The 26,338-nt window shown below is 37.6% G+C and overlaps 1 protein-coding gene across 1 annotated transcript in view; it reads left to right on the plus strand.

The window, feature by feature from the left end:
• The window catches only part of CFAP299 (cilia and flagella associated protein 299), a 689,564-nt gene that overhangs the window by 257,118 nt on the left and 406,108 nt on the right, over positions 1–26,338 (plus strand). Inside the window, exon 3 of the mRNA XM_052642206.1 lies at positions 12,069–12,159. Within this exon, the coding sequence (XP_052498166.1) occupies positions 12,069–12,159 (91 nt within the window). The remainder of the gene's footprint in view (positions 1–12,068; positions 12,160–26,338) is intronic.

Here is a 26,338-nt window from a genome sequence, read left to right on the forward strand (position 1 = left end):
CATGTGGATCAGAAAGAACCCTCCTTTTCTGGTAATAGTAGTGTCAGTTGGTTCAACTGTTTTGGAAAGGAGTTGGCATTGTTTTGTAAAGTTAAAGTTACAAATATCCTACAACACAGGTATTCCACTGCTAGCTACATTTCTTAGAGAAATTTTTGCTCAGGACACATGTACAGGAAATTCTGGTTTATAATAGACCCAAATGAGAAACAACTTTGAGGTCTATGTTAATAAAAATGATAAATAAATAGTTGTATGTTAATATAAAAGAATTCAGTGAAAATGAGAGTCAACCACATGCATCAGGATGTGTGGAATATACAAACATATTAGTGAAAAGAAACAAAATTTGAAAAACACATAGTTCATGACACCATTTCTAGAAACTTCAAAAACAGGCAAATTCAACTGTATTGTTTAGGGGATACAGTGATACTTATGTGATAAAAGGAAATGGTGATCATGAAAGTTGAAGACATTTAAGCCAAAAGCAAGGGAGCGGATTTCATAAGAGTGAGAACGTGGTTACCTTTGGCGATGGTGGTGATGGGAGATGGAGTTGTGAGCAGGAAGGAATAATCGGAGTTCTAGAGTGTTGTCACTGGTCTGTTTTTTGACTCGGTGATAAGTTACAGGGATTGGCTTTGAAATAATTGATTAACTGTATATTTAAGTTTATGCTGTTTTTATGTTCGTTAGTTATATTTCACACATATCCTATAATGAGTATGCTGCTGCTGCTACTGCTGCTAAGTCGCTTCAGTCGTGTCCGACTCTGTGCGACCCCATAGATGGCAGCCCATGAGGCTCCCCCGTCCCTGGGATTCTCCAGGCAAGAACACTGGAGTGTATATTATTGCTTAAATTCACATTCAAGACAAGAAACAGAAAGTTTTTCTCTAGGCTATTTGAGGCAAATTCCTATGGTCTGTCATTTGGGCTTTTAAAAAATTTTTTGTGGTTACCTGACTTGAAATTGCTTGCACCTTGCTAAAGATAGCTGGAGAGGAACAAATAACTGTCTGCTCTAACTTAATCTAGCACATCTCAAGAGGTAAAACTTGCTAACATTCTCCATAGGATAAAAGAAAATCTGAAATAGCTCCAAGTTGTACCAAAGAAGTGATAAGGCAAGCAAGACAGAATATTGCAAGAAAAAAGGTGGGACATGAATTCTGAAGAGAGAAAAAACATGCTATAAATAGAATTGTGTACCGCATCCACCCGACTCTGACCCTACCAATTCATATGTTGAATTGGTTGAACAATTGATTGAAAGGCATTGACCTTTGAGAGGTAATTAAGTTTAGAGGAGATTCTGATGGGAGAGGATTTGTAATTGGTTTAGTGTTCACATAAGGAGAGACACCAGAGAATTTGCTCTTGTTCTCTCTCTGCTGTGGGGGGACCCAATGAGAAGGCAGCCAGGTGCAGGCTAAAGGAAGCTCTCCCCAGGTACAGAACATGCTAATACCCCAACTTCAGACTTCTGATGTACAGAACTTGATAAATTTCTGTTATTGAAGCCACCCAGTTTATGGTATGGTAGATACCGTAGTATTTTGTTATGGCAGCCTGAGCTGACTATTGGGCTTCCCTGGTGGCTCAGATGGTAAAGAATCTGCCTGTAATGCAGGAGATGTAGGTTCGACCCCTGGGTGGGGAAGATCCCCTGCAGATATACAATGATACATTGAGGAAAGGAAAGTGAGGGTTTATCAATTAAAAGATAGTTATAAAACACTTCATTTGGGGGAAAGTAAGATTTTTCTTCTCCTAATTTATGCAAAGGACTAAAGCAAAATGTATCATGTTTTCCTGGAAAAGTACAGAATCATCTCTTCCTGACAAAGTAAAAGACTATGTTAAAGTACTATAAAAACATTTCATACTGAAACACGCAAATGAATTATCTAAAAATTCACACATTGTTTTAATTGAAATTATATATTTTTATCAAGTTTGCAAACAACTTTTTTTCTATTTTGCCCTTTAAAAAATCAATCGAAGTTATATTATTTGAGACCGTACAAATATACATACTTACAAATTGTTTTCTCAGTAAACTTATCATGGGAAATAAAGCTACACATGAAAAACTGCTCTTTCATAAATTAGTGTGCTTGTGTCTAATGAAGATAATATTATAGAGTTTTTATAATAAATATTTTACCCATTTACTATTTTTTACTTTATTCTCCACTTAATGTTTCCAAATCAAATATACAAAAACATCCTTTTAAACAAACTGAGGTACAGAGAGGTTAAATTAAAACACATTTTCAAACAAGTACTAATGAGTTGAATATAAATTCTAGAAATATGAAATGCGAATGTGGGCTATTTAAACAACATAATTAAACAATAAAACCAGTAGCTTAATTTTTGAGGATTAAGAATATATTTAGAGTCATTCATGTAGAATTATATAAATACATTTAGCTAATGATTAAATAAAGTTGGTAAAAATTAACTCATACACATGACTTTTACCCCATTTTGAAAGTGTGGTGGAGTATAAACAACATAGATGGAGTATTTGCCTTTTTAAAACTTATAACCCTCAGATTTTGTAAGAGAAATACTTCACCTCTTAAGGAAGTGACTCCTTTTGTAATATTTATTTAAGCAAGATTTCTCAGGTCACTGACTGTTAAATAAATCTAGTTAAGTAAGAGTAAATCATGTTAAAGATTTAAGAATTCCTTACCACACACTCTGTATTACCTTTCTTTCCCAGTATTTCTTCTTGCTGAGAAGTTTCAGGTTCTCAGATGTAGCATGTTATAATAATTCATTATTTATATAACTTTTTTTTTTTTACCCTGCTGCAAATAGCTTAGGGCTTTTAGACTGTATCCTCTCTGCTCCTAGTTTATATAACAAAAATACTATTATCTTCCTCATAGAGGTTATAAGAAATGATGTAAGTCTGTGTATATAAGACTTGAATAATATTAAAAAGGAACAATATTGTCTTAATGTATTGTCAGTGTGGCATCATATTTCTTAAACTGATTATAAATAAATGATGTTTTGTGCTTGATGATGGAGTATGATCATTTTAAATTAAAAGTTTAAGGCTTCCCTGGTGGCTCAGACGGTAAAGAATCTGCCTGCAATGTAGGAGACCAGGGTTTGATCCTTGGGTTGGGAAGATCCCCTGGAGAAGGGAATGGCCACCCACTCTAGTATTCTTGCCTGGAGAATCTCATGGACAGAGGAATCTCATGGGCTACAGTCCAAGGGGTTGCAAAGAGTTGTATACAACTGAGCAACTAACACACACAGCTGCTAGGCTACTTAGAGATTATTCAACTCATTATGAAACCCAGGTTCAGAAAAACTTGACTTGGACTAATCAGTTGGTAAGTGAATAAGAATTAAAGACTGATGTCCTGTCTTATATTTCAGTTTGATTTCCATTATCTCATGTTTCCATTTTAAATACTTAACATTTTAACTATTTAAAAAGCAATTCATTGTAATTAGATAAATTGTGCAGTCTCCTGGGATATCTTCAGAATATTACAGATTAGGTTAAAGGCTAATTTGATCATCAAGCCAATCCCACAACAACATCTTTGTTGAAAGAGTGAGTGTTTCATATGGTGAAAGTATCAGTTTAAATTAAGTTTAGTTAGAAATAGGGGTTCCCTGGTGGCTCAGATGGTAAAGAATCTACCTGCAATGCAGGAGACTAGTGTCAGGAAGATCCCCTGGAGAAGGAAACGGGTACCCACCCCAGTATTCTTTTTTTTTTTTAATATAAATTTATTTATTTTAATTGGAGATTAATTTCTTTACAATATTGTATTGGTTTTGCCATACATCAATATGAATCCTCCACAGTTATACACGTGTTCCCCATCCTGAACCCCCCTCCCTCCTCCCTCCCTGTACCATCCCTCTGGGTCATCTCAGTGCACCAGCCCCAAGCATCCAGTATCATGCATCGAACCTGGACTGGTGATTCATTTCATATATGATATTATACATGTTTCAATGCCACTCTCCCAAATCATCCCACCCTCTCCCACATGTCCAAAAGACTGTTCTATACATTTGTGTCTCCTTTGCTGTCTCGCATACAAGGTTATCGTTACCATCTTTCTGAATTCCATATATACGCATTAGTATACTGTATTGGTGTTTTTCTTTCTGGCTTACTTCACTCTGTATAATAGGCTCCAGGTTCATCCACCTCATTAGAACTGATTCAAATGTATTCTTTTTAATGGCTGAGTAATACTCCATTGTGTATATGTACCATGGCTTTCTTATCCATTCATCTGCTGATGGACATCTAGGTTCCTTCCATGTCCTGGCTATTATAAACAGTGCTGTGATGAACATTGGGGTACGTGTGTCTCTTTCAATTCTGGTTTCCTCGGTGTGTATGCCCAGCAGTGGGATTGCTGGGTCATAAGGCAGTTCTTTTTCCAGTTTTTTAAGGAATCTCCACTCTATTCTCCATAGTGGCTGTACTAGTTTGCATTCCCACCAACAGTGTAAGAGGGTTCCCTTTTCTCCACACCCTCTCCGGCATTTATTGCTTGTAGACTTTTGGATAGCAGCCATTCCGACTGGCGTGAAATGGTACCTCATTGTGGTTTTGATTTGCATTTCTCTGATAATAAGTGATGTTGAGCATCTTTTCATGTGTCTGTTAGCCATCTGTATGTCTTCTTTGGAGAAATGTCTGTTTAGTTCTTTGGCCCATATTTTGATTGGGTCATTTATTTTTCTGGAATTGAACTGCAGGAGTTGCTTGTATATTTTTGAGATTGGTTGTTTGTCAGTTGTTTCATTGGTATTATTTTCTCCCATTCGGAAGGCTGTCTTTTCACCTTGCTTATAGTTTCTTTTGTTGTGCAGAAGCTTTTAATTTTAATTAGGTCCCATTTGTTTGTTTTTGCTTTTATTTCCAATATTCTGGGAGGTGGGTCATAGAGGATCCTGCTGTGATTTATGTCGGAGAGTGTTTCACCTATGTTCTCCTCTAGGAGTTTTATAGTTTCTGGTCTTATGTTTAGATCTTTAATCCATTTTGAGTTTATTTTTGTGTATGGTGTTAGAAAGTGTTCTAGTTTCACTCTTTTACAAGTGGTTGACCAGTTTTCCCAGCACCACTTGTTAAAGAGATTGTCTTTAATCCATTGTATATTCTTGCCTCCTTTGTCAAAGATAAGGTGTCCATAGGTGCATGGATTTATCTCTGGGCTTTCTATTTTGTTCCATTGATCTATATTTCTGTCTTTGTGCCAGTACCATACTGTCTTGATGACTGTGACTTTGTAGTAGAGCCTGAAGTCAGGCAGGTTGATTCCTCCAGTTCCATTCTTCTTTCTCAAGATTTCTTTGGCTATTCGAGGTTTTTTGTATTTCCATACAAATTGTGAAATTATTTGTTCTAGCTCTGTGAAAAATATCATTGGTAGCTTGATAGGGATTGCATTGAATCTATAAATTGATTTGGGTAGTATACTCATTTTCACTATATTGATTCTTCTGATCCATGAACATGGTATATTTCTCCATCTATTAGTGTCCTCTTTGACTTCTTTCACAAGTGTTTATAGTTTTCTATATATAGGTCTTTAGTTTCTTCAGGTAGATATTTTCCTAAGTATTTTATTCTTTTCATTGCAATGGTGAATGGAATTGTTTCCTTAATTTCTCTTTCTATCTTCTCATTTTTAGTGTATAGGGATGCAAGGGATTTCTATGTGTTGATTTTATATCCTGCAACTTTACTATATTCATTGATTAGCTCTAGTAATTTCCTGGTGGAGTCTTTAGGGTTTTCTATGTAGAGGATCATGTCATCTGCAAACAGTGAGAGTTTTACTTCTTCTTTTCCAATTTGGATTCCTTTTATTTCTTAGAAAAGTACAACTTTCCAAAACTGAACCAGGAAGAAATAGAAAATCTTAACAGACCCATCACAAGCACGGAAATTGAAACTGTAATCAGAAATCTTCCAGCAAACAAAAGCCCAGGTCCAGACGGCTTCACAGCTGAATTCTACCAAGAATTTAGAGAAGAGCTAGCATCTATCCTACTCAAACTCTTCCAGAAAATTGCAGAGGAAGGTAAACTTCCAAACTCATTCTATGAGGCCACCATCACCCTAATACCAAAACCTGACAAAGATCCCATCAAAAAAGAAAACTACAGGCCAATATCACTGATGAACATAGATGCAAAAATCCTTAACAAAATTCCAGCAACCAGAATCCAACAACACATTAAAAAGATCGTACACCATGACCAAGTGGGCTTTATCCCAGGGATGCAAGGATTCTTCAATATCCACAAATCAATAAATGTAATACACCACATTAACAAATTGAAAAATAAAAGCCATATAATTGGAGGAGAAGGGTATGACAAAGGATGAGATGGTTGGATGGCATAAAAAAAAAAAAAAGCCATATGATTACCTCAATAGATGCAGAGAAAGTCTTCGATGAAATTCAATATCCATTTATGATAAAAACTCTCCAGAAAGCAAGAATAGAAGGAACATACCTCAAGATAATAAAAGCTATATATGACAAATCCACAGCAAACATTATCCTCAATGGTGAGAAATTGAAAGCATTTCCTCTAAAGTCAGGAACAAGACAGGGGGGCCCACTTTCACCATTACTATTCAACATAGTTTTGGAAGTTTTGGCCACAGCAATCAGACCACCCCAGTATTCTTGCCTGGAGAACTCCATGAACAAAAGAGCCTGGAGGGCTATAGTCCATGGGGTCACAAAGAGTTGGACATGACTGAGACGCTAACACTTTAGAACCAATACAGTACTGTGAAGTAATTAACCTCCAATTAAAATAAATAAATTTATATTAAAAAAGATGATAAGAAAAAAATAATTGAAAACCCCAAAAGTGACAGTGACTGAAACCAATTATAGACTCTTTTTATTTAGTCTTATATTCCAGAGGTTTTTCATGTCTGATAAACCTGGGAATAAATTTGATCTTCCTTGACACTTGCATAAACATCTATTCCTAGGAACAATAAAAATTCAGTAAAACAGTAAGTTTCAAAATATGTAATAAAATCAACAATTCACAAAATGATATTGATACCATATATACCTTTATGGGTACATAAGTATATGCATAAACAACTGAAAATAACTGAAGGCTGTGTGCAAATGATAATGATGGTTACTTTGGATGTTTAGAGTCGAGATTGGTCATCTGATTGGACTTTATCTGTAATGTTCTAAGGATTTACAACAAAATAAGGTGTTTTGGGGGATAGGAAAAGTGGGGAGTAGACTTACTATGCCGAAATCTTTAGGACTGCTGTGTTTTTTTTTTTTCCCTCCCGTTTATGTTGCCCTCTGAGATTCCAAAACTCCCCACAGACCTGCCAGTGAGAGGGTGTCCTGCTGTTTGGAAACTTCTCCTCCTTCACGACTCCGTCCCCAGCATGGGTCTCTGTCCCTAACTCTACTGTCTCTCTTTTTGTCTTTTACATTTTGTCCTATTTCCTTTTGAAGAGGATGGGCTGCCTTTCTGGGTGCCTGGTGTCCTCCGCCAGTGTTCAGAAGTTGTTTTGTGGAAGTTTCTCAGCATTCAAATGATCTCTTGATGAATTGGGAGAAAGTGGTCTCCCCGTCCTATTCCTCTACCATCTTTGGACTGCCCCCTAAAGTAATTAAAAAAAATTTATTTTATTGTGGTAAAATTCACATGATCTGAAACATACTATTTTGACTATATTTAACTGTGTGGTTCAGTGGCACTATGTACATTCCTGTTGCTGTGTAGCTCTCACCACTCATCATTTCCCAAATTTTTCACCTTGCTAAACTGAAACTCTGTCCCCATTAAACACTAACTCCCCATTCCCCCTCCTTCCCCTCTGACCCCTTGACCCCTGTCATCTACTATTGCACTTTCTGATTCTATTAACTTGACTATTCTAGGTATCTTGTACAAGTGGGATCAAACAATATTTGTTGCTCTGCAGTATCTTAACTGTATAACCATCGTATCAATTATAGATTTTGTTTGTGAACAATAGAAACCAATTCCAATGAACTAAATCAAAAAGGGGGTTTACTGGAGGGACACTGATTATTGTAGATTTGAGGAAAAAGTTGAATGATGAGGCTGTCTAGTAGGAATTAAGGACAGCTTAATTCAGCTTAATACAACTCCAGTTTCTTCACAACCTTGGATCTTTCTCTTTATGATATGCATTCCCATGAGGTGACATGACATTGGGTAAGTCTGAGGCGTATTTATCAGCTGAGGTAAGAGTTGTGAGTGAGTGGGTACCATTGACTGTGTCACCAGAGCAAAGAATGTGAGCAGGACCATTTTCCAAATAAAAAATGTGTGTGTGCTCAGTTGCTCAGTCATGTCTTGACTCTTTGTGACCCACGGACAGTAGCCCGCCAGGCTCCTCTGCTCATGGAATTTTCCAGGCAAGAATACTCAGTAGAGTGCCACTCCATTCTCCAGGGGATCTTCTCGATCCAGGGATCAAACCCACGTCTCTTAACATCTCCAACATTGCCAGGCAGATTTTTTTTTACCACTAGCGACACCTGGGAAGCCCTCCAAATAAAAATTAGGGTACTGTTTTCAAAAAAAATGCAAAGGGTTGTCAGGAAGGGAAAACCAACAAGTGTCTATAGCTATCACAGAAGAACACACACCGAAGTCTATCTCGTTTCTTCAACCATAGTTTTTAGATGTTCTGTGGGTCTGCGGAAAGATATTCTGCTGTGGAGCTAAGTTTAGTGATCACACTGTCCAAAAGTGTCTTTATTTGGTTAAAATGCAATCAACTACATGAACACATTTTCTGTACCTTTAAATTTTGCTCAGAAATTGTTTTCTTTATTGCTCTTGTTTACTGAGCTATGTACTCATCTTTGGTTATGCTGTTGAAGGCAATGGGTACATGTGATACTGTTTACTAATATTTACTACTTTTCCTTAGGCAGGATTATCCTTTTCCATTCTGTTGATTTCAGGCATGGCACTTGCTTTCTCCAATAAAATGGAGTGGAAGTGACATGAGTCTCTTACAAGCCGATGTTCTAAGAGCCAGCAAGTGATGGTGTTTCTTCTGCACAGTAACAAAGATGTTTCAAATAGAGGTTATTTTCAGGAGCCTTCCAGTACATCACTCCAAGGTGAAGAGCCACAATCAACCTGCTGTGGATGCACAGCTTTTTGAGAAATAATCATTTGTAATTTTAAACCACAGAGATTTGAGTATTTGTTACCATAGTATAAGCTAACCAGTCCTGACTGAAGCACTTGTAGAACTAATTCTCTGTTGAGACTTCACAGATAATTTCTAACTCATTGTGGTTTTAAATATTCCCTATCATTAGTAGGAAATTAGGTAGAAAGCGATGAGGTGAAGAGAAGATTATTTTGTGAGCATTGGAGAAGCAATATTTCTCTCTGGGCAAGCTTCTGACAAAATAAATTGAATATTTTGGAGATTTAATGTCAGAAATACATAGGTGTATTATAATATGGAAGACTTACTTTTAAACAGAGCAACAGATTGAGAAATTTCTCAAACACATGATTCTCTCCATTAGTACCAATTAGTAGTTATTTTTATGTATAGTTAGATGTCTGGTGGCCCAGGGGTAAAGAATTTACCTGCTAATGCAGGAGATTTAGGAGACATGGATTTGATCACTGGGTTGGGAAGATCCTCTGGAATAGAAAACGGCAACCCACTCCAGTATTCTTGCCTGGGAAATTCCGTGGACAGAGAAGCCTGGTGGGGTACAGTGCATCGGTACAGTTGCAAAGTATTAGACATAACTGAGCGACTGAGCATGCACACACACAGGTGTTTTGATTATTAGTTGATATTGATACTATGCGTGTGTGCATCCTAAGTCACTTCAGTCATGTCTGACTGTGACTCCATGCACTATAGCCCACCAGGCTCCTTTATTCATGAGATTCTCCAGGCAAGAATATTGGAGTGGATTGCCAGGCTCTCCTCCACAGGATTTTCCCAACCCAGGGATCGAACCTACCTCTCTTACATATCCTACACTGGTGAGTTCTTTACCACTAGCATCACCTGGGAAGTCCATTGATACTATAAGCCAAGGCATATACAACTAGTAAAGAAGAAGCTGACAAGTTATGATTAGTTTAATAAGTTGCATGTATTGTTCAACAGAATAATCATTAGGTTGCATGCTGTATATGCCCATATTGATTTAAAGAAACCTGGTAATAATCTCTCCTTAACTTTTTAGAAAAAGAAATCCCGGGTCTATTTCCCTATTAATATTTCCCAAATCTACCTCTTATTCTTGCCACCGCTGCTTTAAGTCACGTCTTCATTATCTCTTACCAAAGCTCTCTAATTAATATTTCCAGTGTGCTTCTCCTCCAGGTTATGTTTATCACAACCACTGGATGCTATAACTAAAATACAACATTGACCATCTTATTGCCTTGCATATGACCCTTGTGGTTCAACATCTAGAAGACAAGGTTCAGGTTTCTTAATGTAGCATATAAGGGCTTCCTAAAAAGGCAGCACAGCCTGTTGGTTATGAGAATGAGTTTTAGAACCACACATCCTGGGTTTGAAAATAGATCTGCTCTAAGTAGCTGAGTGACTTTTACTAAATATTTACAATAGTATGTGTATAAAAATGTTAGCTTTTGTTAATTTTATATGGTTTCTCCCTTACTTCCTGTACTTACTCTCTGATCTTTTTTTTATAATTACCCAAGGGTAATGATTACCCAATTAATTTTTTAATAATTACTCAATGCTTTCCTGGTGGCTCAGACAGTAAAGAGTCTACCTGCAATGTGGGAGATCTGGGTTCGATCCCTGGGTTGGGAAGATCCCCTGGAGAAGGAAATGGTAACCCACTCCAGTATTCTTGCCTGGAGAATTCTGTGGACAGAGGAGCCTGGGAGGCTGCGGTCCATAGGGTCACGAAGAGTCAGGCATGACTGAGCGACTAACTTCCATTTTCAAGGGTACTTGGCAGATTTTCATCTCTATTCTTGAATTCCTTTGTAATTACTCATAACTCTTTCCCTCTTCCAATACCCCTACCCTCAAACTGGCTAATGCTGTCTCATCTTTTAATGTTTAGTTCAACGATAGCTTTAAAGCTTAAGTTGACTTTTCTTCAAATACCTAGGATATTTCTCTTATGAATTCAAAATCCATCCATATCTCTATTATTATACGTATCACACAGTATGATATTATAATGTTTCTGTATCTACTGACTTCTATGAGACCACAGGCAACTTGAGAGCAGGAATCATATCTCATTAACTTGTTCTTTGTATAGTTCCTGGTTCATAGTAGACACACAGTAGAAATGTTTGTTGAATATATAGAATATTGACAAATAAAGAAAGGATTATTATTTTGTAATCACTTTTGAACTCACTGTATATTTTGTGGTTTGGTGTTGCTTGATCAAGATCATTGTGATAAATTTCCCTTAAAATTTATTTCCAGAGAAAGTCATTTCTCTCTTGAATTCTTAATACTTTCTTTTATCTGACAAGGATAACCTAGTTTCCTGTCTTGCCTTGAGTATCTCCACTCATAGAGCTAAAATAGTGTCCTATTCCAGTAACTGAATTGGGCTAAGTGGCTGATATTTTATGTTTATTATATTAAATAAATTGTGCTTAAATTACAGTCCATTTTAAATTATTGTGGGTAGTGAGGAGAATACATAGTTTGAAATTCCATGACATGATAAAAAGAATAAAATGGACATGTAAGTGCAATTAACTGTATCTGGAATGAGTATTGATATTATTTATAATCTTGATTCCAATTATTTTAAAATAAAGACTCTATAACTGTATGAAATTAAATTTAAGAATCTGATAGTTTATTGTAATTATGTATGATTTATAATGATTGTGAATTGTGTATACTGTTTATATATAGTTTTCGTGTTGAAGGAATTATTACTTGAAATAAAAAGGTTGCTTTTTTGTACCCAGAATATTTTCAATATATTTGTTTAGCTAATATAACTGGAGATGGGCTTTTTTTTTAGGACACTAACAAGTGCTGGTAAAGACCTACACGATAATTTTCTGAAGGCTCTGGCAGCGAGAGAAGAAGATAATCGCAGTGGAAAAGTGAGCGTGAGTGCATTTCATTCAGAGATTAAAAACGTATACCTTAAAGGCACATTAGTATATAATATCTAGTTAGTTGATAATATAATTTTAAATACTGCCTCTGAAAGGTAATTCATAAGGGATATAACAGAGCTCTTTATTATTGGAATATATTATAGGAATATATGTGGGAAAATTATGTCAGTTTATATCTGTAGAAATAGCTACATGGTGAAAAATATTAGTGTCATTCTGCATATTTGTTGTGGAGAAAATGCCTATATGTGGCAGAAAATGCCTATATATGGTTGTCATCTCCAACTTTGTGCTACTGCTATGTTGAAACTTCTTGCTTCTTTTCAGCCCCATCTCTTAGTACACTTCTCCAAGTCATTTTATAGACCCACCTTGAAGATTTCCCCACTGTGTACCTGATTTCATTCTGTCTCTAGAAGATAGAGTCTTCCGTATAGTCCTACGCTGGGAGGTATGCTAGAAACCACATAATGGAGAGAGATGATTTTGAGTTATCCAAGGAGGATATGCTCTTCTTGCTTTATTAAAACTTGTGCTAAATTAGATATTTCAAATTGCTAATATTATTTGGAATATTTACTTTCATGTTTTGCTAATATAATACTGGTAATAACAGTCTTCTGTATGTAAAAATAGACAAATATTTATGCTGAAACTGTAATGAGTGACTTACAAGAAAGGAATCAGAAGTAGCAGGATGCAAATTTTAGAGCAACATAAAAATATGTTATAAGAGTGTCTATTTTTACCAAAGTTTTCTCAATTAAAAAAATTGTATTTTTCTATCGTGTCGCTTGAAGATGTCACATGCGGATAAAATCCTCAATGTACCTCAGAAAGAAAAAATAACTTTGGTTAGGTAATTGTATAGAATGATCCTGGACTTGAAATCAGGGAAAGTTTCTTGGTGGAAGTGGGCTGAGTGAAATTCAAAAGAGGTGAGGTTGGAAATATGGGTGGACACTAGACTTGGAGGACTTTATAAATCACAACAGAAAAGTTGGAATTTATCTGACCCTTTTTGGAAAGAGCAGCTAGAAAGGAGGAAGACAGGTAGAAAAATGTGGTGTCATAGTAATCCATGGTAAGAACCTTAAAGAAAAAGCAAATGATCATCAGTGATCAAGCAGGATAAGGTCTGGAAAAGGATCTGTTGTGTTTGGGAACATTCACTTTATTTTTATTCACTTAATTTTTTTTTTAATTTTTATTTTTACTTTATTTTGCTTTACAATACTGTATTGGTTTTGCCATCCATTGACATGAATCAGCCACAGATGTACATGAGTTCCCCATCCTGAACCCCCCTCCCAAAAAAATACTTGACAAAAACAAATTCTATCCATAGTAAGGATAGAAGTCAGGTTTCTCAGGGTAGAAAAATGGCCCATGGTTAGGCAGTGGCACCAAAAAACACAAACAGCTTTAGAGACCCGAGGCTCATGTTTTGTTCTGAAATGGTCTAATGCCTCTCAAAAATGCCTTTTTAACCTTTCTATTCCACTGGTATTTCCTTTAACAATGAATAACAGCATCATTCACTCATTTACTCAATCAGAAGTATGTCAGTTATAATAAACTCTTAATTCTCTCTCACCCATGTTGAATGAGCTACTGCTGCTGCTGCTGCTAAGTCACTTCAGTCGTGTCTGACTCTGTGTGACCCCATAGATGGCAGCCTAGCAGGCTCCTCCGTCCTTGGGATTCTCCAGGCAAGAATGCTGGAGTGGATTACCATTTCCTTCTCCAATGCATGAAAGTGAAAAGTGAAAGTGAATTCGGTCAGTCGTGTCTGACTCTTCGCGACCCCATGGACTGCAGCCTACCAGGCTCCTCCATCCGTGGGAGTTTCCAGCCAAGAGTACTGAGTGGGGTGCCATTGCCTTCTCCTGAATGAACTACTAAGTTCTTTTAGATATGTCAAATTACATCATTTTTTAACATCTCAAATAGCGTTTATCTAGATTCAAACCCCCATCACATCTTAAATATACTACTTTAACAGCCTCTTAAATGATAACACCTGTTATCATTTTCTTGCCCAACTCTGATCTATTTTCCAATCTCATGCTTCTTATGCACCTGCTCAAGCCTGGAACTGTTTTAGTCTCTGGGACACTGGGACACTGAAGAATCTGTGACCTTAAAGCATTTCTATTCTCATGATAGAGAATAGGTGAGCAAAACAAAAATGGAATAGTTAATTTCAACTTTGGATGGGTGCTATGAAGAGCACAGAATTAGAATATCAGATATAGAGATTGAATAGACAGTGGTTGGATTGCTTTAGCTACTTGTGTACAGGAAAATCACTTTAAGGAGGTTACAACTGTTGAGACTGGAATGAAATGAGTAAGACAGTCCTGGAATGTGAAGAGTGAGACATCCCAAAGAGATAAATACTTGAGAGGGTGCAATATATCCCATTAAGAAGGAACATGCATTAAAATCTCCCGAGATAACAGCAATCATGGCATAATCAAGAGATGATAATAAAACTGAAATGACTGGAAGGCAGTTATTGAAGGAAATTATAAAGACAGATGAGGTCAGAGAGAAGGTCAGAAACTGGACCATAAAGGTTATAAGGAATTTTTATTTTATTCTTTTTTAATGTTTATATTTATTTTTTTATTACTGTGATAAGAAGTTGATGGATGGATGATCTTAAGTAAGAACTGACATGATCTGGCTTCCACTTTAGACTGACTTCACCACTGCTGTGTACAGTAGGATAATATGGGGAAGTCAAGCAGAAGCAAGCAGAAAAGTTAGGGAGCTCTTATAGTCAATCAGCAAAAGAAGAAACTGTTAAAACGGCATGGTTGTAGTTGAGATGGAGGGAAGTTCATCTCAACTGAATCGTGTCTATGTTTTAGAGGCAAAGCAGACAGGACTCAGTGATGGTTTGGATGTGAAATCTTAAAGAAAGAGGAAATCAGGATGCCTTCTAGGTTTATCATTTGAACAGGTGGGGATGATGGTGGCATTTTGTGTGACTGGAGAACTTATTTCAGAAATCAATAATGAAATAGTTCTATTTTGTCTACATTAATTTTGTGATGCCTATTAGATGCCCAAGTGGAGAAGTGGATTGGTCATTTACATATATTGGTTTGGAAATTGAGAGAAGTCTTGGCTAGCATATAAACCTGAAAGTTATCAACATCTAGTATTAGTCACTCAGTCGTGTCTGACTCTTTGAGACCCCATGGACTGTGACCTGCCAGCCTCCTCTGTTCATGAGATTTCCCAGGCTAAAATACTGGAGTGGGTTGCCATTTCCTTCTCCAGGGGATCTTCCCAATGCAGGGATCCAACCCAGGTCTCCTGCATTGCTGGCAGATTCTTTACAACATTTAAATGGTATGTAAAATCATGAACTTGCAAAAATTAACCAGGAAGAGAGTATGGGTAAAAAGAGTGAGGTTCTATGACAGATTTTTAAGACACTCCAAAGTATAGAGATCTGAAATGTGTCAAAGAAGTAGCTAAGGAAACAGAAATAGCACGTAGGAGAAAAATCAGGTGAGAGCCATGCTGTGAAAAGAAAAAAAAAAAAAAAAAAACTCCAAGGAAAGAATGCTCAGCAAGGCAATTGCTGCTGAGAGGCTACATAAGAGGATGTATCAATTTTCCAGTGCTGCCATAGGAAATTACCATAACCCAAGCGGCTTAAAACAACAGAAATTTGTTCTCTCACAGTTCTGAAGGCCAGAAGTCTGAAATCACAGTGTCAGCAGAAACATTCTGAAGGGTCTAGGGGAGAATCTGTCCCATTCCTTTCTCAGCTTCTGGTGTTGCTGGCAATCATTGGTATACTTTGGTCTGTAGAGAATCACTTTGATCTCTGCTACTGTCATCACAGGACATTTCTCCTTGTGTACCTGTGTTTGGGTCTTCTGTTCTCATAGAGGCACCAGTCATATGGGATTAGCACCCCCCTACCCTGAATAGGACTTAATATTAATTTCATTATGTCTACAAAAAACCTATTTCCAAATAAGGTTGTCCTCACAGGTACTAGAGGTTAAGATCTCAACATATCTTTTGAGGGGGACAGAATTCAATCCATGAAAAATCCAATCAATTCAACAGATAAAGTTTGCTGTTGTTTTTGGGTAGGTAAATATCATGGATTGTGCTGGCAAGGGCAGTTTCAGTGGAAGACTGTGGTTAAGTGTCTCCTTGGAGTAGGTAAAGAAAAAAGTGTATGGGTGAAGATAAGGAAGATCAACTGTTTTTGAGGATTTCTGTAGTGAAATATCACTTAGATATTGATTGATAACTGGTACAGGATCAAGAGTCCAGGAAATTTGTTTTATTATGCTTTAAAAGCAGAGACATTACTTTGCCAACTAAGGTCCATCTAGTCAAGGCTATGGTTTTTCCAGTAGTCGTGTATGGATGTGAGAGTTGGACTATGAAGAAAGCTGAGCTCTGAAGAATTGATGCTTTTGAACTGTGATGTTGGAGAAGACTCTTTGAGAGTCCTTTGGACTGCAAGGAGATCCAACCAGTCCATTCTAAAGGAGATCAGCCCCGGGTGTTCTTTGGAAGGAATGATGCTGAAGCTGAAACTCCAGTACTTTGGCCACCTCATGCAAAGAGTTGACTCATTGGAAAAGACTCTGATGCTGGGAGGGATTGGGGGCAGGAGGAGAAGGGGACAACAGAGGATGAGATGGCTGGATGGCATCACCGACTCAATGGATGTGAGTCTGCGTGAACTCCGGGAGTTGGTGATGGACAGGGAGTCCTGGTGTGCTGCGATTCATGGGGTCACAAAGGATCGGACACGACTGAGTGACTGAATTGAACTGAGCTGAACTGAAGATGGGTCACTGTTGTTGTTGTTCAGTCACTAAGTTGTACCCGACTCTTTGCGGCCCCATGGATTGCAGCACGCCAGGCTTCCCCGTCCTTCACCATGTGCCAGAGATTGCTCAAACTCATGTCCATCGAGTCAGTGATGCCATCCAACCATCTCATCCTCTGTTGTCCCCTTGTCCTTTTGCCTTCAATAGTTCCCAGCATCAGGGTCTTTTCCAACAAGACGGCTCTTCCCATCAGGTAGCCAAAGTGTTTATTAACCAAGTTTATGTCAATGGGAATGACCCATAGAGAGAGTGTTGATGCTGTAGAGGACGGAGGGGAACTTTGCTGGAGGAATGGGATTCAGAACGCAAGGAAAGGGCTTGCCTTTGAGAGGGGAAGAGGCCACTCATGGGAGGGATAAAGGAATCTATAGGTCTATCTACTAGGTAGACTGGTGAATTTGGATTTGGGAAAATGAGATAACTCTTCTGGGAGTTTATCTATTTTTTCAACATTGCTGCTAAATGACCTTTAATTACATCAGTATAGGGTGTTTTTTTTTTTTTTCTCCCCCTTAGAAAAACATCCTAAATTTAACTTTTTTGAGTCATTTAATGTTTGGTAGGCTGTCATTGATTTGGAAACTAGCATCTTTATTAGACTCGCTGCTGACTCTGAAAATAACATGTGGTCATTTATTTGGACCTTTGACTTTGTGATACTATTATAATCAGCAGAATGCATGTCATTGTATCAAGGGCAGCATTTAAGGCTTAACTTTGTATTTAGTCTTGTCTTAATGAAGACTCCAAATTGTTTTAGAGCAAACTATTTACAACAGAATACAGTATGTTTTAGAAAGATCTAATTATCAATATTAGGATCATAAGCTTACTTAAAAGCCATTTACTAAATGGATATGCTTTAAAAAAGTAACCCTATAAAATATACAATATTCATGAGATTTGAATCTATATTAATTTGCTGTCAGCAGAAATTATAGGTGAATTTTATGAGGTCTGAACTCTCCAAGGGAAATAACTATTTCCTGAGCATTGAGATTTCTCTGCATAATGCATAGATACAAAATATATGGAGAACTTCATCTCAGGGGCACATTTGCTACTCTTTTTGTTCCATCTTATTGAAAGTAAATAGTAAAAAAATTATGATACAGTTTTAGAAATGGCATAGTTGACCTGCATGGCCTAATAAGGTTTGAAGCTCTAATTTTGTAGCAATTTACCCAGGTAATTTTCTTTAAATATAGCTGGGAAATTAGAAGAAGATGGGATTTACTTTCCCACACTCATAACTTCTGAGTATGTTTTTAAGTTTGGTGATCCCAAGTTTCAAATGCTATTTAGTGTAATTGGATCTTTTTCTGAGGGTCCTCTTTCTCCCTCTGGTCAACTAATTGCAAATGTGATTTATTAGTTTTTTTTTTTTTTTTTAATTTTTATGCTTTGAGTTGACACTGCTATAAAGCCTGGAATTTAGAAAAGCAGGCCTCCTCTCAGTCCCCCATCCCCAGGAGCCGCCACTTAATATTTTCAATGTGTAAGTTATAGGGTTATTTGCTTATTATACACATTTATACAATCCCCACAAAGCTGCTGCCTGGGGATGTAGTCTTGGGCTATGCCCTGGAAGAGAATAGGATTTTACGAAAATTAAAAGTACATAGAGCTGCTATTTAAAGACTAAAATTTCTTGAAAATGTACTTCCTTTAAAGCTTTCAGATGGTTCAGATGTTTTAGATATTGATATTATTTGTATAAGTCCCTTTTAAAAGAAATGTGATAAGCCAGAGGTAACTCAGTTGAATTCAAGACTTAGTATTATTTCATAGTTACCTCTGAATGTTGTATATAATGCTTGCAAAATACTATGTATGTATAGTATCTGAATATGTATATATATATAAACATACAAATACCATGTACAAGTATATATATATACATATATATAGGTATGTATGCATAAGCCCACATTATTTTACATCTTTTCCAAAATACTCAATTTTAAATTGCTATGATGCTTCATTTTCTTTAGACAAAACATTGAGCCTTATGTGTAATTCATGTACAAAAATATTTGAAATAATTTTGTAGTACTTCAAATGACAGGTATCATGAGTATTTTTTCCTAGTAACAGAGTATTTAATTATATTTTAAAGGTGAGCTATTCATATAAGAAAACATTTCTACCTCATGCCTCATAAATTTCAGATTTAAAACTTCTTTGAAGACCAAAATAGCTAACCATTTTCTTCCCATTTGTAAGCAGATTTATTGTTTCCTGAGAAGGTGTAATTTTCTGATTGCTCCATCTATGAAGTGTTTAACACTCCCCACAATGAGGCATTTATTAAGAGTATAACAAGCGCTTAGAAAAGCACATTAAACAGGTCTGGTTCTAGATGTCCTGAAACTCAGGTCAGAAGCAAATCATAGTGATGCTAGTGGACATAAAAAGTTCTCAGAAAGCTGAACACATTGTGTAAACATATGTTGTTGTTGTTGTTGTTGCTGTTCAGTTGCTCAGCTGTGTGTGACCCTTTGTGACCCCATGAACTGTAGCATGCCAGGCTTCCCTGTCCTTTACCATCTCCTGGAGCTTGCTCAAACTCATGTCCATTGAGTCGATGATGCCATCCAACCATCTCATACTCTGTAGTCCCCTTCTCCTCCTGCACTCAATCTTTCCCAGCAACAGGGTCTTTTCTAGTGAGCTGGCTCTTCACATTAGGTGGTCAAATTATTGGAGTTTCAGCATCAGTCCTTCTAATGAATATTCAGGATTGATTTCCTTTAGGATTGATTAGTGAACATATGAGATACAGCAAAATGCATTTTCTCAGAAAAATCAGTGGAAATATTAAATAATTAAATATTTCAATGAGAATGAGATTAAAGGTATTTTATTTTATTCTTTGCAATTTCCAGAAATATCATAATCAAATGGTTGACTTTTTACAGAGGATGCTTGAATGAAGGTGTAACATCTTGAGAGCATTTCATGTCCATGATAGAGACTAAGAAAAATATTTGAGGTCAAGATTTGATGATTTTACAAAGAAAATACTGGGCTTCCCTAGTGGCTCAGCAGTAAAGAATCCACTTGCAATGCAGGAGACATGGATTCAGTCCCTGGGTTGGGAAGATCCCCTGGAGAAGGAAAGGGCAACACACTCCAGTATTCTTGCCTGGGAAATCCCATGGACAGAGGAGCCTGGTGGGCTACAGTCCATGAGTTACAAAGAGTTGAACATGAGTTAGCAACTAAACAACAACCACAGTAAAGAAAAGACTAGATAAACAACAGAGTGAAGAGGTAAAATGGATTATGCTGAGATGATAAGTTCTTCCTAAATTGCTTTGAGGTATTTATGTAGTTGATAAATCTTTTTTCTCTCCTATCTTGATATCTATGACATGATTATTGTGTGGTTTCCCAACTGTCTTCTGATTTTTGATCTCAGTCTCTTTCTTGGACTGACTACTGTATATATCCATTTGAGCTCCATCTTTTTCACTATATACATTTCCCCTTGGTGAATCACCCAAACCCATGAACTCACTATGCTTCTTGCTATCTAAAAAGAGGCTTACCTCTGTTTGCTTCCTATCTATTTATTAATTTATTCAATTATTTATTGAATGGTGACAACTGGTTCTGCAGAAGGCCTTGTATCAGCTTCTGAGGAGACAGTGGATGGCAAGTGCCTTAAGGAGTTTAGAGTTGCTTGAAAAATAAAGTGTATGATTCAGTAAACATACAGATAAAGCAAAATTGCAAGTGTGATAAGTGCTATTGATATGAATGAAAAACACAACAAGTTCTGATTGCGTTTAAGTGGGTTGAGAAATGATATGATCAGATTTTCAGACAAAAAAGATCAGTGTGCTTTCAATAGAGACAATAAATGATAGAAAGCATAAAGCGGTTGCTTTAATTTTTGCAATACGATAAATGCATTCCAAGAGCCAAGAAGAGAAGATGAGATGGTAGCCTGGACCAGGAAGATGACAGGGAAGATGAAGAAGATTTGAGAGTTATTTAGAAGGTAAACTGGGCAGAAATTGGTAACAGGATATTGCTAACGAGGGAGTGGCCATGGATATTGGCCTTCACAGTTGGATAGAAGGTGCTACTGCTCTTTGGGACATGGGACACTCTAAGATTGTGAATGGGGTACAGACATCATGGATCTGATTTTGGATATACATCTTTGATGAAAGACATTGTTTAGGTGTTAAGCAGAGAGCTGGAGAAGAAGAATTCTTGGACTCTATTCCAGTGTTTATCTCCACATTTTGCTATACCTCAAAATACTTCATTTAATCTGCTATTGCTACTGCTACTGCTAAGTCACTTCAGTCATGTCCGACTCTGTGCGACCCCATAGATGGGAGCCCACCAGGCTCCCCCGTCCCTGGGATTCTCCAGGGAAGAATACTGGAGTGGGTTGCCATTTCCTTCTCCAATGCATGAAAGTGAAAAGTGAAAAAGAAGTCGCTCAGTCCTGTCCGACTCTTAGCAACCCCATGGACTGCAGCCTACCAGGCTCCTCCATCCATGGGATTTTCCAGGCAAGAGTACTGGAGTGGGATGCCATTGCTACTAAACCAAATTTCTGTTCTTCTTCCATTCCCCAGGTATCACATCCAGTTGGTGACCAAACCTGGTCAATTCTACCTTGTGTATATGTCTCAAATAAATGTGCGGGAGATGGCAGGAAAGCCAAAGAGGTCTGAGGACTCCATTGTGCTGTGCTCAGTAGTGTGGATAATGTCCTGAAGGTGATGGGTATCCCTGAAAGAATTTAGTCACAAATGGTCTGTGTGATCAGATGTGTACTTTAAGGGTACAGCAGGGGCAGTACATAAGATAAGTATATGTCTGTAGGGATAGAACGGGGAGGTCATTGTAACATTACAGATAGATAATAAAAGACTGGAATAAAGAAATGACAAAATGAGTGGTGAGAAAAAGATGGATTTGAGTAATTCAGGAGATAACTTTGTTTTGATAAGGAAATGGTGAGAGGGAGTTTTGAATACTATTCATGCATATATAAGCAGCTGATGATAATTTTATTAATGGGAAGAGGAGTGTGATCCTGGCTTTAGAGGTCTAAAGTTCCCAACTTACCACTTACCTAGTATTAACATTTGCAAAAGGATTATTAAGAGTACCCTCATCTTAATACCGGGGGATCCCAGGTGGCGCTAGTGGTAAACACCCCTCCCGTCAATGCAGGAGACGTAAGGGACTCAGGCTCGATCCCTGGGTTGGGAAGATCCCCTGGAGAAGGAAATGGCAATCCAAAACTCCAGTATTGTTGCCTGGGGAATCTCATGGACAGAGGAGCCTGGTGGGCTTCAGTCCATAGGGTCGCACAGAGTCGGATGCAACTGGAGTGACTTAGCACGCATCTTAATATTGACTGAGTACTGAAAAGAAAATATAGGTTAAACATTTGGCACACTGCATGATAAAGTGAAGTGAAGTCACTCAGTCGTGACCAACTCTTTGGGACCCCATGGACTGTGTAGCCTACCAGACCTCTCCGTCCATGGGATTTTCCAGGCAACAGTACTGGAGTGGGTTGCCATTTCCTTCTCCAGGAGATCTTCCCGATCCAGGTATTGAACCGGGGTCTTGTGCATTGTAGGCAGACACTTGACCGTCTGAGCCACCAGGGAAGTCTACACTGCATGATACATGATGACAATTTAGCAAATAATGTGATTTCTGTGATAAATTATAACATTCCTAGAGCTAAAATTATAAATAAAATAGAAATTATAGAAAGAATGAAAACTTTTGTTAAGTTTCTAAGGTAAGTATTGAATAATTTTGAATCTTTCTTTAGAAAATATTGTAGAGAGCGTTCCTTGAGACCATAGATACTTGCAGATTTTATTAGAAATCTAAAGATTGTTGGTCATTGGCAAGATATTATAGCAGTCAGAATATTTTCTAAAAGCCTTTATATTATAGATTTTTTAATGTTATAGGAAACCACAGTCCATTTCATTAGTTTTCTGCTGTGTGCAAACCACTTTGCTGCTTGCATAATATTTGCTATTTTCCAAAGACAAAAAGGACAGGCTGTCCCTGCAGGGTTTCTAATGTAATAGGATTATGTAACTCTTTTAAGTAGTGACATGGCAGGGTGGGGGTGGGTGACAGGAGTTGTTATTTTTTGAGATGGTAGTAAACAAAGACTCCAGCATTTATTGATTCCACTAAAACAACAATAAAATAGTCCTTTCCTAATCAGAGACTGATGAAGATTGAAATGGAGGGTCACACGCTGTTCTGGGTTGGGAAAGTGGAACCCATTGACACTTATTTTCCCACTGAATGTTGACTGTGTAAACAGTTACATGGCTGACCCGTTTGGGCTTTGAAATATGCATTATTGAAGCTGGTATAAAAGCACTACTTACAGATTTTCCTTCAGAGTCATTCAAAGAAACTACTGTATGTGGCTCAGGAAAACCTATGAATTAGGCAGTTCCTAATATACCCATTTCCTGTGTTGAAATCTCTATGAAACATAAGATTGCGTTGTATATGACCAGTAACATTGTGCTGACATGATCTTTTCCCTCCTTGCTGTTTTCCAGCTTCTATAAAATGTTCCCTTTCAGGAAAATGAAGGTATCATACAGATGTTTATTTCCTTTTTAATTGAATCCATGCTTGTCCACTAATAAACCCTATGGAAATTATATGACTCATACAGTCTTACCTTCATCTTAAACAAATTACATCAATGTTTGGAAAACAGAATGCACATCAACTTCCATGTCGATAAAAAAATGTATAGTCAAATAGATCTTTAATTTTTTATTTCCTGGATAAAAGTATGATACAGAGGCAGTGAGAAATTCTAAAGAGTAGAGATTAGGGAGCCATATTCATCTGAGTTTGAGTCTTGGATTTCCTACTTGTTATACACTAAGTTCTTCAACTTTACAATCTGAGTTTATCCACCCACCCTATGGGGATCATAATTTTCATATAACTAAGATACTTCCAGAATAAAATTATAACGTGTTCTAATCTTTAGTACATGTTTTGTGTGTGTGTGTGTGTGTGTGTGCGTGCCCTCAATACTCATGTCCAAATCTGTGGTCCCATGGACTATAGCCCGTCAGGCTTCTCTGTCCATGGGACAGAGAAGAATACTGGGAGCAAGATTGCCATTTCCTACTCCAGGGGAATCTTCCTGATGCAGGGATTGAACCCACGTCTCTTGTGTCTCCTACATTGACAGGCAAGTTCTTTAACATTAGTGCCATCTGGGAAGCCAGGTGGATCACAACAAACTGGAAAATTATTAAAGAGATGGGAATATCAGACCACCTGACCTGTCTCCTGAGAAATCTGTATGATGGTCAGGAAGCAACAGTTAGAACTAGACATGGAACAACAGACTGGTTCCAAATCAAGAAAGGAGTAAGTCAAGACTATATGTTGTCACCCTGCTTTTTTAACTTATATGCAGAGTACATCATGTGAAATCCCAGGCTGGAAGAAGTGCAAGCTGGAATCAAGATTGCCAGGAGAAATATCAGTAACCTCAGATACACAGATGACACCACCCTTATGGCAGAAAGAGAACTAAAGAGCCTCGATGAAAGTGAAAGAGGAGTGTGAAAAAGTTGGCTTAAAACTCAGCATTCAGAAAACTAAGATCATGGCATCTGGTCCCATTACTTCATGGGAAATAGATGGGGAAACACTGGAAACAGTGACAGACTTTTTTTTGGACTCCCAAATCACTTCAGATGGTGACTGAAGGCATGAATTGAAAAGACGCTTGCTCCTTGGAAGAAATGCTATGACTAACCTGGACAGCATATTCAAAAGCAGAGGCATTACTTTGCCAACAAAGGTCCATCTAGTCAAAGCTATGGTTTTTCTAGTAGTCATGTATGGATGTGAGAGTTGGACTATAAAGAAAGCTAAGCACTGAAGAATTGATGCTTTTGAACTGTGGTGTTGGAGAAGACTCTTGAGAGTCCCTTGGATTTCAACGAGATCCAACCAGTCCATTCTAAAGGAGATCAGTCCTGAGTGTTCATTGGAAGGACTGATGCTGAAGCTCCAATACTTTGGCCACTTGATGCAAAGAACCGGCTCATTAGAAAAGACCCTGATGCTGGAAAAAAATGAAGGCAGGAGGAGAAGGGGACGATAGAGAATGAGATGTTTGGATGGCATCACCATTGCAATGGACATGAGTTTGAGTAGGCTCCAGGAGTTGGTGATGAACAGGGAAGCCTGGCGTGCTGCAGTCCATGAGGTCGCAGTCGGACACTACTGAGTGACTGAACTGAAGTGAAATAATATGTGTTGTGTTAGTTCATGTCCTCCAGACAACAGTTCCCAACCTTTTTGGCACCAAGGACAAATATTCCATGGACCAAGGTTGTGGTGGGGTGGATGGTTTCAGGATGATTTAAGCACATTACATTTTTGTGCACTTTATTTTTATTATTATTATTACATCAGCCCCATTATACATCAGCTTTACCTCGGATCATCAGGCATTAGATCCTGCAGGCTGAGGACCCCTGCTGTAGAAGCAGAGTCTAAGATGCAGATTTTGGCATATGTGATTTAGTGAGAAAGGTCTCTCATGTGAAACCTATTAAGGGAATGAGGGATGCATGATTGTATAGAGGAAAAAGAAGGCAGAAATGTGGTTTCATTGGAAATTTGGCCTCGGTCTGATCAGGCAGGGATCTCGGGAGCATGAATTGTATATCTGTTCTGCCTGAGATAAGAGGAATGTGCTTATATGTATACTCTCTGTCCCCTCTCCTGTCTCCATCCATTAATCCTCAGCTGTCACAGGGGTTGGGGGAGAGGGAAAGTGGCTCAAGTCACCTAAGGGCAGTCCTTTTCGAAGGGAATGCAGGTGTGAACCATTAGCCATTATCACATGCAGCATCTGCAGTTGAATGTACCAGCCTATGGAAAGGAATCTAGAGGCACCCCACCAACATGTTCTGAAGATGCAGAAGTTTTTAGTTTCAGCCATATTTGAAAGAAAAGAATGCCCCCTTTTCAATACTGTAATCTTATATAGGCAAAAATATTTTTAAAATAGTTAAATTCAATTATTTTTATATGAAAACTTAATTATATCTTTGTGTGTTCTCAGTTGCTCAGTCTAATATCCTCTTTTCATGTATTATACTGCGTAAGTCTCTTCACTTACAAATAATCAGAAGTCCAAACATGGTTTTGAGGTCCAGAAATGTTGTGTATGTTATAAACTTTCCCATTTAAATCTTATTTGCACTAGAACCTATTCCCAT

The sequence above is a fragment of the Budorcas taxicolor genome, chromosome 6 (genome assembly GCF_023091745.1).
Source record: "Budorcas taxicolor isolate Tak-1 chromosome 6, Takin1.1, whole genome shotgun sequence".
In the NCBI taxonomy this organism is placed as follows: Eukaryota; Metazoa; Chordata; class Mammalia; order Artiodactyla; family Bovidae; genus Budorcas; species Budorcas taxicolor.